The following is a 14,195-nucleotide window of genomic DNA, read 5'->3' on the forward strand; positions in this document are numbered from 1 at the left end:
TTTCCTAACAGTCATAAGCCACCTTTTCAATGGATAGCCCATGTTACCTAGCAGCCATCCATCCAGTCGGGCTGGAGCAGTGAAGAACCTCGGTGCCTGTGAATGTCTGAGGATGTAAGTGTCATGGGCGCTGCCAGGGTACCTTGCACAGACTTGCAGAATCTGCTTCTTGTAGTCACACACTATCTCGATGTTCATTGAGTGGAATCCCTTCCTGTTGACGAAGAAATCCGCTGACCTGCTGGCACCTTGATGGCCACATGTGTGCTGTTGACAACCCAACAGTCGCTGGCTCGCTTAGCTGGCTGGCCTCATCTGTACAGAAATGAATAAATGTCATTATCCACCTGAACAGAGCATCAGTCACCAGCTTGACGCAGCTGTGGGCAGCTAATTGGGAGACTCCACACAGATTCCCCACTGACTCCTGGAAAAAGCCGGAGGCAGAGAAGTTGAGGGCCACTGTGACCTTCAGAGCTACTGGCATGAGGCATCCACCTACACAGTCGGAGCTGATCTCAGGCCCAATTATCTGACAAATGGAGGTCACAGTCTGTCTGGAGAGGTAGAGCCTCCTTTGGCATTGCACCTCGCATGTGTTGAGGTAGGTGCATTGCTGCCTGTAAACCCTGGCAACAGGATAGTGGCATCTTCTGCGGTCCCTTCTGCCTTGGACTACCATCTGGCCCTACGCCCCATGTGCCTGCACCTCTCCTCCTACAGGTCCCTCCTGGAAGCTGAATTGGGACATTTGGCCTCCCCTCCCTTCTGGCCCTCTATTCCTCCTCAGAGGAGGTGCTACCAGTGGAGAGCACAATCCCCATTACCAGGGTAACAGAAGATTTCCTGGTGCCTGGATGGGTCCAGATGGTCAAAATTCTTGGGGGGCCTTGGAGACACCAATGAGTCCTGAAATGAAACCTGGAAATGCTAAGACTGAAGCTCAGAACAGAGATGGAACTGTCAAGTTCAAATAAGCAGCCAGCAGCAACTATCTCCTAAACTCCTCACTACTCATAATGGCAATGCTGCAGACCCTTTTTATCCCACCCTTGGATGAGGCAGGCATGGCTCCGACACCCGCATGCACCCGCCGACCTGAAGATTGCTCGCTTGCGGGATGATGTTGGGATGCTTGCCCGACGTCATCTTGCGCTATTTCAAGTCCATTTGGGTCAGGCTCGTGCCCACCCACAAGATGTAAAATTCTGGCCTATGGATTATTAGAAGTGGAATAAAGCTGGTATGGGATGGTTGGTTTGAGGTATGTTTTATTTCAGGATTTTGACTGAGGACACTGTGATGGTTTATAACAGAAGGATGGAAAGTTCCAGAAGCGTGGAGCAACTGTAATTTGGAACTTTTTTCACAGGTAAAGTTTTTTCACAAGAGTCTGACAGAAGTTCATGACAGTCAATCCAGAGTATATACCCTGTATGCCTCCTCCCTTCCACCTTCACTTCCTCCTCCTCCTGAGGTGGTCACCAAAACTCTGGTGGCGAAGGCTGCCCTCAATATTGCCAGATTGTGGAAGATGCAGCAGACGACCACGAACCACAAGACATACTCTGGTGAGTCCTGTATGGCCAAGGCAGTGTAACCATTGCTTGAGGATACCAGTGGTCTGTTCCACAACCTTCCTGGCACAGGATCGCTGTCATTGAAGGAGATCTATCCACGTGTGCTCAGGCCTTGGGTCACTCATTAACCACGTGTGCAGTAGCTAGCCCTTGTTGCCATGTGGCCACCCGCTGGTGGCTCAAAGATGTTGGGAATGACTGACTGGCACAGGATAAAATCATCAGAATTGCTGCCAGGATAGCAAGAATTCGTCAACAGATAGGCCTGCGCTTACACACCATGAAGCTTCTATCCTTTCATGGGATATGGGCATCACTGGTAAGGTCAACTTTTGTGGCCCATTCCTTGAACTGAGTGGCCTGCTAGGCCATTTAAGAGTCAACCACATAGCTGTGGGCCTGGAATCACATTTAGGCTAGGCCAGGTAAAAATGACAGATTTCCTTACCTAAAGGGCATTAGTGAACCAGATGGGTTTTTACAACAATTAATGCTAGCTGTCATGGTCACCATGTCAGAGACTAGCTTTATGCTCCAGCTTTATTAATTTAATTTAAATTCCACCAGCTGCTGTGGTGGTACTTGAACCCATGCCCCCAAAGCATTAGCCTGGCCCTCTGGATTACTAGTCCAGTGACATTATCAGTAAACTATCATCTGTCTATTTCTCTCTTCCTTTCTTCCTGTCTCACCCCCCTCCCCCAAACACACACACACACGTTTGCACACCCTTTGCAGTGATTGAGATATTGAGATGGAGCCTGCAGAGCAACTGATGGCTCCTTACACTACTGGGGGCCCGCTATCTGAGTAAATCCATGTGCCCACTCCTCCTGTTTCTCTCTGCTTAAATAGATAAATAGGAGCAGGAGTATACCATGCAACCTGATGAGCCTGCTCAACCGTTCAATATGAATTGGCTGATCTTCTGCTTCAATTCCACTTCTCTGCCTGCTCCGCATATCCCTTGATTCCCTAAGAGACCAAAATCTGTCTATCTCAACCTTAAATATATCCAACAATGGAGAATCCACAGTCCTCTGTGGTACAGAATTCCAAGGATTCACAATCATTTGAGTGAAGAAATTTCTCTTCAAATCAATCCTAAATGATCGGCCCCTTATCCTGACACTGTGTCTCTGTGTTCTAGATTCCTCAGCCAGCAGAAACAATCTCTTGGTGTCTACCCTATCAAGCCCCTTTAGAATCTTATATGTTTCAATAAGATCACCTCTCGTTCTTCTAAACTCCAGACATAGGCCCAATTTACTCAACCTCTCATCATTGGACAACATTTTTATCCCAGGGACCAATCTAGTGAACCTTTGCTGTAATGCCTCCAATGTAAGTATATCCTCCCTTAAATATGGAGACCAAAACTGCAGTCAGTGTTCCAGGTATGATCTCATCCTGTCCAACTGTAGCAAGACTTCTTTATTCTTGTACTACAATCCCCTTGCAATAAAAACCAATATGTAATTTGCCCTCCTAATTGCTTTCTGTACCTCATTGCTAACTTCCTGTGTTCCTCGTACGAGCACTCCCAAGTCCCCCTGAACAATAGCATTTACAAGTTTCACACCTTTTAAAAAAAAATCTGTGTTTCTATTCCTATTACCAAAGTGAACAACTTCACACTTCTTCACATTATATCTGCCGCTTTGTTGCCCACTCACTTAACCTGTCTATATCGCCTTGCAGCCTCTTTGTGTCCTCCTCACAGCTTGCATTCCTACTTAGCCTTGTATTGTCAAAGGCCCCTTTCATTGCATAAAGGACCTCGGTGATACAGCAATGCACAAAAAACTCTGTGATGTTTGCGATGTTGCTAGCTCTAGCCTGGAAAAGTTCTGAGACATAGAATTTGAGGGTCACAGTTACCTTGAGGGCCATAGGTAGCACTGTCCTTGTGCTTCATTCTTATGCTACTCTGTGGCTGCAGGCCTGGATTGAGGAAGCATCACAGTTCAGTGACCAGAAACAGAAATACCTAGAAAAACTCAGCAGGTCTGGCAGCATCGGTGGAGAAGAGCACAATTAATGTTTCAAGTCCCCATGATCCTTCAACAGAACTAAGTAAAAATAGGAGAGGGGTGAAATATAAGCTGGTTTAAGGTGGGGGGTGTTGGTGGGAGAAGGGGGTGGTGGTTGTTGGGACAGTGACCATCTCCTTGGTGAAGTATAGACACTGCAGACACTATGGCTGTCTGAGGGGAATTGGGAGAAATGGTCTTCGAAGACAGTATGTGGGTCTGACCTTCTGTTGACAGCCTGCCCCCTCCTCCCACTGCAAACAGTCACTCGTCTCTGCTCCATCTGCAAAACATGCTGCAATCCAAAAGAAACAGCAACTATAGCTGCCATAATTGCAAACAGGTTTCCTGTATAGAGGCCTTTCGAATCCATACCACTCCTTGCTAAGGAACAACGCCACTCCTACTTGACTGAAAGAATTTTGTGAGCTCCTCCATCAACTCAATACACAGCGCCTTCAACTAAATCTGCAGCAGCAAAGGAAAGTCAAAAGCACCTCACCAGTAAGTTGAATTGTGGTCCCTTTAAATAGCACCAGTGGGGATTCCCTCATGTGTGTTTAAGAGGGAAAGAACCCACAAAGTCTAAAATGGCAGTTCAGGTGTCAAAACCACGTTAGACACTGGCTAACATCACAATCTTCTCATTCCGAATGCTTCCAACAATAATTAAAATCTGAAGGAATGAGACACTACATTTTTAAAGGTAAATATTAATGCCAGAGAGGTTGTCAGTAATTTTTTAATTCATCCAGGGTATGTGGGCTTCATTGGCTAAGCTGGCATTTATTGCCAATCCCTAATTGCCTTTGAGAAGATGGTGGTGAGCTGCCTTCTTGAACCGCTGCAGTCCATGTGGTGTAGGTACTTCCACAGTGCTGTTACGGAGACAATTCCAGGATTTTGACCCAGTGACGGTAATACACCCTTAAAAATTAATTTACACTTGAATGGACAAGCCTTAACTTTCTAATGTGTTTAGTGGGTAGCTAGTCGGTAAGTACCACAACATCACATCCCTCATGTGTTTCAATGCTGAGTCTCTTGGCGAGAGACTGTTTGAACAAAGTTTGTGGAGGAGCAGGGAAGCTTGAACAGGACTTCCTGATGTCCACTTTTATGTAGTCACTGAAAGTTGCTGTCTGATTTACTCTTTATAATGGCTGTGCCGATAGCCTTATTGTTATTCTCATTAGGAAATATAGGCCAATGTGTTTTAACTAAGATCTGAATTTTATTAAGAATGTTTTGACTGAGAGAATAGAGTTCACACAAGTTGCAACAGAAGGCATTATTATTGGCTTGGGCAGGACTCCAGTTATCCATTGCTGCTGTTCCCATTGCTGATACTGGGTTTAGGCATGAACTAATTATATTCTTCGTGAAGATAAATTTTGACACTCAGTAGTCTTATTTTTGCACTTGGGTTTGTTTGGTTGAAATCCATACCCATTGAAACACAAATTCACATCAGTTTCCAAAGCCAAGTTGTTGTTTATTTAGTGAACAAAGTAACTGTCTGATATCTCCCTAAGAGTGAAAATGATGGAATAATTTATCAGAATTTAAATACCTGTCTCATTTTCTTTCTTTGTACAGCCTTCAATGTTCTTGTGAATGTCGGTGTTGTATTAACTTATCCTATACTCATTTCAATTGGAACTGTACTGAGTGTCCCTGGAAATGCAGGTAATGTTTTTCCTCACTGTGCACTGCTCTCCTGTTCTTTCACTGTTGAGCAAAAGTATCAAATGTTTTGCCTATCCTCTTGGTTAAAAAAAATTACACTTGTGATAAAACAATAGTATTGGCCAGAATCTTACATTCATTAGGCGCATGCGAGCAAAATGCGCTTCTGCCTGTGATTGGCCCCCAAACGCAATTTCACACTGACTGGCCAATTTACGGCCAGCGTGAAATGCATGCTGAGAAAGGCTCAACACTGCTGGTGGAGGGGTGCGGGTGGGGTGCAGGAAGAGGGCGGATGTCGAGAGAAGGGAAGGTGTGGGTTTGCGCTCCCTAAAGGCTGATGGCTGCTGCCTCAGCGAGCTGCAGTAATTTAAAAATGCAATGAGCTCAATAAATTGCTGCAAACTGTGACAATATTGTAAATTCAAGCACCTGGCAGCAGATTACATAGCAGATCATCCCTCCAACATCTTATTTTGTTTTATTCAACCCTGGACATTTTGTCCTGCCTTGGATGTAGTTTTCAGTGAAAATGTGAAGGCTGCCTGGCCATTTGACCCATCTGCCAAATGCAAAAGTGGACGGGCCATGTAAATTCATTGACAAGTGGCTGCTAAATGGGCTTAATTGCCTGCTTAATTGTTGGCGGGCGCGCTTCTGATGACTGTAAGGTTGTATGTGAGCACGATGACGTTGGGATGTGTGCCCAACATCTTCTCGTGCAATTTGACATGATTCCAGGTTAGGCGCATGCCTGCACGACAGCGTAAGATTCTGGCCATTGAATTTTGCCTTCACTGTTTGGATGGTAATCTTGAAGAGTGAATCACTTATCCTTTTATAGAGCCAACCTGTTTTCATTCCATTGAGTAAGATAGCCCCGGTTTAATGTGCATAGGTTCCCTCTTGAGTTATGCAGTTTGCTGGGCTTTTCCATTTTGCAGTTGCAATGTTGCTTGGTCTTTTACATCATCGGTGTATCATTCCCTTGGACAAAAATATGTTGAAAATTGTGAAGTTCTTACTAGTTACTATTCTTGTGAGACTTTCACAATTTTATATCCAGTTGCCTAATCCACTTGTAACAGATACAACCAATTCTGGATGAAAATTGCCATTAATACCATCCAGTTTTACTATATTTTATACGCTAGTCTACTTATTTTTTTCTTCACAAACTATGCTCCCCCGCCCCTTATCCTTGCTAAAGCCATTACTCTTTGCCTGGGTACAGTTCCACAGTTCAGATCAAACAAATGGTTGCTATTTATCTGTTGATATTAACCATGATTGTTAATTAGGATCTCAGCCAGCAAAAAAGTAAGGCTATTACAAATGACATTAATTACTCTGGGTTAGCAAAGAGAAAAGAAAACAGCCAGAAAATAACTGTCAGTGGCCTCTGCTTTGAAAGTTTTTTGCGGAGGTTGGGTGAGCTCAGCTGTCCACAGCTGAACAACAAAATGGCCAAAAGATATACACCAAAAAAAAAATGCAACTAAAGCAAACCTAAAACATAATGCATCACATTCAGCCCCAATGCATTTAAACATGATTTGTGAGGCACACCAAGTGTGAATCTGAAAATCTATTTCCTTAAATCAGCCTTTAGTGGTGATAAGACATTTCTGCGGCAAATCATGGAAAATATAGAAGAGGAAGGAGACTCTGACCTTTGTTGCATGATGTTTGCTCACTTTTGTATGTGTCTGCAACGTGAGCTCCTTGCATTATTATCATTGGCTAATCAGGAGATTGTCACGACTCACTGGGGATATTGTGCTGTAATATTAAGCCCCACTGTTCCCTGAGCTGCAACAAATGTGAAAAGTTTGATCAAACTACCAAATCGCCCCAATTCTGCCTAACTGTTTAACAGTTAGGTTAACAGAATATGAGCACCAGGCTTGCAAACTTAATAAGTAAATAACTGTTTATTGAACAAGCTGTCGTTAACCAGTGGCAAAAGAAAGAACTATGAACGGCTAATTTCTAACACTATAACCTAAACTCTACCCCTTCTTAAAACCATATACACATACACATACAAACACAAAAGACACACAAAAAAGCGTGGATTTTAAGGGTGGGATAAAACAGTTCAATAGCATCAATTCCGAGTACAGGATTTGATGACAACAAAAACAGAAAATGCTGTATAAGCTTAGCAGGTCTGACCTCACCTGTGGAGAGGGAAACAGAGTTGCCGTTTTGAGTCCGTATGACCCTCCTTCAGAGCTACAGAGAAGTAGAAATGTGATGAAATTTATCCTGTTTAAAGGGGAGTGGAGCAGGTGAAGCTGGATAGAAGGCCAGCAATAGGTGGGGGCAAAGGAGAGATTGACAAAAATGTCATGAACAAAAGGACAAAGGGATTGTTAATGGTAGTGTTAAAGGCTAACAAAGGTGCTGATACTGGCATTAAGGTAAGAACACAGAATGTGATACTAGCAGGACAAGGGTAAGCACTATGAAAAGAACAACATGCACAAGTAACAGATGGCCCTTGTGGGGTTGGGGTGGGGGGAGGGGCAGTGCTGGGGGGAATAAGGGATCGAAAATGGGATAAGGGGGGTAAAAAGGGGGATAAACCAATGAATAAATGGATAAAACTGAATAAAAATAAGTGGATAAAAATTAAAAATGAATTTTGAAAGAGGGATTAAAAAGGGGTGTAGATAGAGGAGAGAGTTCATGGTCTGAAGTTGTTGAACTCTATGTTAAGTCCGGAAGGCTGTAAAGTGCCTAATCGGAAGATGGTTCGATGGGTTGATTTTCTTCAATGTCTTCCAAATTCCTTTCAGTTCCTATTGATGACACAAGATGGTCTTACAGCCCTTTCAGTCTTTAGTTCACTGGTTGAGTACTTGCCTTTCAATGATTCTAACAGTGATTTTCCCCTTTGCCTCTTGACAGGGGTTTTCAAAGAGAGAGCAAGTTGTAGAGATATGAGGAGAAAAAGCCAGCTAGCTATTATTGTGGAATTACTGGAATCTTCCACACACAGGAGAAAGCGGTTTTAGGATGCATTCCTTTCAGGCTAGGAGCTATTCTGCTGATCTGCTCTCACACAAAACCTGATCATCTGGTCAGGAGCCAATTAAAATGCTGTTGTCACGCTCCTTTCCAGCACCATCCTCTCTTTCATGGCACACTCTGTTCCAGGACTGCAACATTGTATATATATCTCATCCTGTTCCATTAGAAATGTCTTTCAAACTGCAGCCTTTGTAGTTTTAAATCCATAGTCCAACAGAAATACAAAGGTATGTCCTTTACAGCAGTCCAACAGAAATAACAAGATATGTTCCTGACAAGATGCAGAGCTTCACAGTCCTGGTGCATTGTTAGGGCAGTGAATTTGCCATTCTCTTTCCCAGTAGCACACCAGCACAACCACTGAAGTAAAAATCTCTCCTTTAATTGCTACTTCAGGCATCGTACTGACTTTTCCTTAACTGTAATACCCATTGTGAAAGCTATGCTAATCTGTTTGCCTCAATTCATTCAATTTAAAAATGATCTCAGCATTTATGTTTAGAATCATAAAAGTTACAACACAGAAGGAGGCCATTTGGCCCATCATGTCTGTTCTGGCTCTCTTCAATAGCAAATCAGCTCATTCCACTCCCTAGCCCTGCAATTTTGCTGTCTTCAGGTACTTATCCAATTCGCTTTTAAAGCCATGATTGAATCTGCCTCCACCGCATTCTCAGGCAGTGCATTCCAGATCCTAACCACACTCTGCATTAGAAGCTTTTTCCTCAGGTCACCACTGGTTCTTTTGTCTTTCACCTTACATCGGTGTCCTCTGGTTTTTGACCATTCTGCCAATGGGAACAGTTTCTTCCTAGCTGCTTTGTCTAGACCTTCATGATTTTGAACACTTCTATCAAACCCCCTTTCAACCCTTTCTGAGAATAACACCAGCTTCTCCAATCTGACCAAAAACTCAAATTCCCCCATTCCAGTAACCATCCTCATCAATTTTTTTTGTGTACTCCCATCTACATCCTTCACATTCTTCCTAAAGTGCAGTGTCTAGAATTGCAAATAATACTTCACCATGACTTCCTTGCTTTTGTACTCTATGCCTCTATTCATTAAGCCCAGGATCCCATACAAAAGTAAAATACTGTGGATACTGGAAATCTGAAATAAAAACAAAAAATGTTGAGAAAACTCAGCAGGTCAGGCAGCAGCTGTGGAAAAAAAACAAGTTAATATTTTAAGTAGAGTGCCCTGTCATCTTCTGAGGTCATTAAGATATTTATCAAGAAAAGTAGTGGTCCCCGTACTGACCGCTGAAGAACCTCACTGAATACCTTCCTCCAGTCCGAAGAAGAGCTGTTAAGGTAGAGAAAAGAAAACAGCCAGAGTTCCTTAACCAAATAACTTTCAGTGGCCTCTGCTTGTAAGTTATTTGAGGAGATTATTCTTTGTTTCCTATCACTCAGCTAAGTTTGTACCCTTGTTGCCACTGTCCCTTTTATTCCATGCGCTTCAACTTTACCCATTCCCGGCCGACTGACCAAGCCAACTGTATTATGGCATGGGCAGTGTATTATTGGAGTCAACTGGCTGGTTAACAAGCTCATTATTTATTTAAATGGCGCCCACCTACCTGCCGTGTTATGGGGGTGAGTTCGGTGGTGGGCGGGAAGGTGGTGGGAAAACATGCCTGGTGGGGGTATGTAAAACCCAAGTTCCGATTTCTTAGACTGAGTCATGTTCAGATGGCATACTCAAAAATCCAGATGTGAAATGCAACATTTTTAAGCATGAAACATACAGAAGGAAACAACAGGATAATTCAAGGACTCATTTTGAGTAATTTCTGAATAACTATTAAATTGTGTTTGGTTTCCACAACTATACAAGGTTAGACTACATTCAATTTGCAACATCACTAATAAATTGTACAGAAACATTTTAATTGAATGATACCTTTTTTACACAGCTGTCGACCTTATGAAACATGAGGTAATATTCAGTATGGTGAGGTTGACTGCAACTAGTATCATATGCATCGGCTTCCTGCTCATGCTTCTTCCTGAAGAATGGGATGAAATAACTTTAAGGTTTATAAACAGATTAAAAGAGAAGAAAAATGAAGAACAAACAGAAGACACCACAGAGTCCAGTGTCCACACCCGAAGCAGAAGCAGGGCAAATGGAACAGTTTCAATTCCTTTAGCTTAAAAGCAGCTAAGTTTTTAAATGCACGAAGATGTATATTCTGTGAATATAATTTAGTTTTGTGAGACTTAGTATGCTATTATGACAGTATTACTTTTTGAAGCAAAGATCTATGGTATGCAATATAAGTATAATAGTTAATAAATTATAAAGAATACATTATTGCAATTCAAACTTTATAAAGTTACATGGGAATGGGTGTTAATGTCTAATAAAGTTTTGTAAAGGTCCTTGCATTGGGTTTTCTATTATTTATTTAATGATACAATTCTTTGGTTAAAAAGAGCATTTTTTCTTTTTGATTGTCGTTACTGCATTCAATTGTATTCTAACACAATCAAAATAAAATACCTATAGAGCACATGTAAAAGTGTCCTGTTTTGTCATGTATAGGTCATACTAGGACTTATTTGAATACTGTTTAAGTGCTGCAGTTAATGCATGGGAGATTTGTGCTGGCAGTTCATTATAATGAGACTGGCACATAGTCAGTGCTGCCCATGCTGCTTATTGGCAGTGTGACTGTTTGTGGGACTGTGGGCAGGAAATCAGAATTCACTGACGCCACTTAAAGGTAGCCTGCACCTCCTTAAAGGGGAGATGTATTGTACCAAAGGTAGCAGGACGTACTTGAAACTGGATGACATAACTGGAAACAAAAACAGAATTACCTGGAAAAACTCAGCAGGTCTGGCAGCATCGGCGGAGAAGAAAAGAAAAGAAAAAACTCTTTTCTTCTCCGCCGATGCTGCCAGACCTGCTGAGTTTTTCCAGGTAATTCTGTTTTTGTTTTGGATTTCCAGCATCCGCAGTTTTTTTGTTTTTATGACATAACTGGAAGACTGGCAGATTCTCACATGCAACATGGGAGGTCCTTGTTCAAGCAGTTGTCAAGGGGAGGGAGATCCTATACTCCTCAGGGGACAGAGAATATTCCAGACAACAAATGCATTGGCAATGGGAAGAGATAACTCAGGAGATTAGCCCCTAGGACCTGGCTGCAATGGTAAAAGAAGTGTGATGACCTTCTATGGATTGTCAAGGTAAGGCTTCTAACTATCAGCTCAGTTAATCTCTGTTCATCTGTGCACCAGCTACAACTCCACTACTCATAACCCACCCCTCCCCCCTCTCCTGCTTCAGTGAGGAGGCTGTGACCAAGCTCTGTCACTTTGCAGGCAAATCTGGAGCCCCAAACCAGTCACAGGGTAGCCCTTCCCGTGACAGCCGCTATGATCCACGTTGGTTTTGAGAAAAGTAGATCTGCAGAAACTGTTTCCACTGATGAGAGAATCAGTAATCAGAGGACACTGATTTAAGATAATAAGCATCCTTGGAGGAAGGTGGGGGATGGGAAAACAAGGAGAATTTCTGTTACTCAGCTACTTGTTATGATCATAAATACATGGCCTAAAAGGGTGGTAGAAATGGATTCAATAGTAACTTTCTAAAGGGAAGTGCATGTATTTCTGAAAATGAAAGAGTTGTTGGACTATGATGAAAAAGCAAGGGAGAGGAGCTAATTAAAAAGCTTTTTCAAAAAGTCGGCATAGGCATGATTGGCTGAATTACCAAGTTCTATAAATACATATATTTCTTCTGCCAATTTTAGACAGATAATTGGTTGTTCTACATAGCTGAAAAGAGCCTTCAAATTTTTTAATATTCCCTATTCCCACAGCTGTAGTAACACTCAATGTCAGGAAATGGATTCATAGAATAATAGAATTGCCTCCTTCTGTGCTGTAACCATTCAGCCTGTCATGTCCATGCTTGCCCCCTGCAGAAGCAATTCACCTAGTGCCACTCCCCTGCCTTTTCCTTGTAGCTGTTCATTTTCCTTTTTCAGATAATAATCACACTTAGTTTTGAATGCCTCCACTATATTCTAAGGCAGTGTATTCCAGACCCTAACCACCCGCTGCACAACAAAGTTTCTGCTCATATTGCCATTGCTTCTTTTGCCAATTACATTAAATCTGTGTCGTTTAATTCTCGATCCTTCCACCAACGGGAACAGTTTCTTCCTATCTACTTTGTCCAGAACCCTCCATGGTTTTGAATGCCTCTGTCAAATCTCCTCTCAACCTTCTCTTTTGCTGTAAGCAAAAATGGCTGCAATCAGGGTACGGGTAACCCTGCCTGTGAAGGCCACTATGATCCTGAATTTCTATTTCACTGTGGTTTTGATAGAGTAGATATGGAGAAACTGTTTCCACTGGTGGGATCATAATTGTGCAATGTTTTTATTATTTTGTGCTTTACTGGACAGTCATTAAAATAAATCAGTGTCCTCTGATTATTTTTAAGATAACTGGAAGACAAAGTAAGATAAATGGAAGCCTTCGAACATACACATATAGAAATAGGAGCAAAAGTAGGCCATTCAGCCCCTCGAGCCTGCTCCGCCACTAACAAGATCATGGCTGACCTGTTCATATTTCGATTTCCACGTCCCATCTACCCTGATAACTTTCGATTCCCTTGCCTAACAAGAATCTAACTACCTCTGCCTTAAAAATATTCAGTGACCCCGCCTCCTCTGCTTACTGAGGCAGAGAATTCCAAAGCTGCACAACCCTCTGAGAGAAAAAAATTCTCCTCTGTACTAAAAGGGCGACTCCTAATTTTAAAACAGCTCCCCCTAGTTCTGGACTCACCCACAAGAGGAAACATCCTTTCCACATCCACCTTGTCAAGACCATTCAGGATCTTATATACTTCAATCAAGTCATCCCTCACTCTTGTAAACTCCAGTGGAAAAGAGCCCAGTCTGTCCAACTTATCCTTATAAGACAAACAACTCATTCCTAGTATCATTCTAGTAAACCTCCTCTGAACCGTCTCCAATGCATTTACATCCTTCTTTAAATAAGGAGACCAAAACTGCACTAAGTATTTGAGATGCGGTCTCACCACTGCCCTGTATAACTGAAGCATAACATCCATACTTTTATGTTCAATTCCTCTCATAATAAAGGATAGCATTCCGTTAGCCTCCTTGATCACATGCTGTCCCTACATACCAACTTTTTGTGATTCATGCACGAGAACACCTAGATCCCCGGCACCTCGGAATTCTGCAGTCGTCCTCTGTTTAAGTACTACTCTGCTTTTTTATTATTCCTGCCAAAGTGAACAACTTCACACTTTCCCACATTATCTTTCATCTGCCAGATTTTTGCCCACTCATTCAACTTATCTATATCCATCTGCAAACTCCTTATGTCTTCTTCACAACCTATTTTCCTACCTACCTTTGTGTCATCTGCAAATTTAGCTACCATGCCTTTGCTCCCCTCATCTAAGTCATTGATGTAAATTGTAAAAAGTTGAGGCCCCAGCACAGGCCCCTGTGGGACTCCACTCTTCACGTCCTGCCAGTCAAACAAAGACCCATTTACGCAAACTCTCTGTTTTCTGCCAGCCAGCCAATCTTCTATCCATGTTATTATGTTACCCCTATCCCATGAGCTTTTATTTTCTGCAATAATCTTTGATGTGACATCTTATCAAATGTTTTCTGGAAATCCAAGTACAGCATGTCTACAGGCTCTCCTCTATCCACAGTACATGTTACTCCTTCAAAGAACACTAATAAATTGGTTAAACATGATTTCCCTTTCATAAAACCATGCTGACTCTTCCCAATTACCTTGAGTTTTTCAAAGTGCTCAGCTATAACCTCATTAAT

General features: G+C 42.3%; 1 protein-coding gene across 2 annotated transcripts in view; it reads left to right on the forward strand.

Moving 5' to 3' along the window:
* slc35f4 (solute carrier family 35 member F4) overlaps nucleotides 1–10,504 on the forward strand; it is a 253,416-nt gene extending 242,912 nt beyond the window's left edge. For both annotated transcript variants that reach the window (XM_041215000.1, XM_041215001.1), the window contains 2 exons: nucleotides 5,213–5,302; nucleotides 10,263–10,504. In XM_041215000.1, the coding sequence (XP_041070934.1) occupies nucleotides 5,213–5,302; nucleotides 10,263–10,504 (332 nt within the window). The remainder of the gene's footprint in view (nucleotides 1–5,212; nucleotides 5,303–10,262) is intronic.
* Nucleotides 10,505–14,195: the final 3,691 nt, after the last annotated feature.

The sequence above is a fragment of the Carcharodon carcharias genome, chromosome 20 (genome assembly GCF_017639515.1).
Source record: "Carcharodon carcharias isolate sCarCar2 chromosome 20, sCarCar2.pri, whole genome shotgun sequence".
Classification (NCBI taxonomy): Eukaryota; Metazoa; Chordata; class Chondrichthyes; order Lamniformes; family Lamnidae; genus Carcharodon; species Carcharodon carcharias.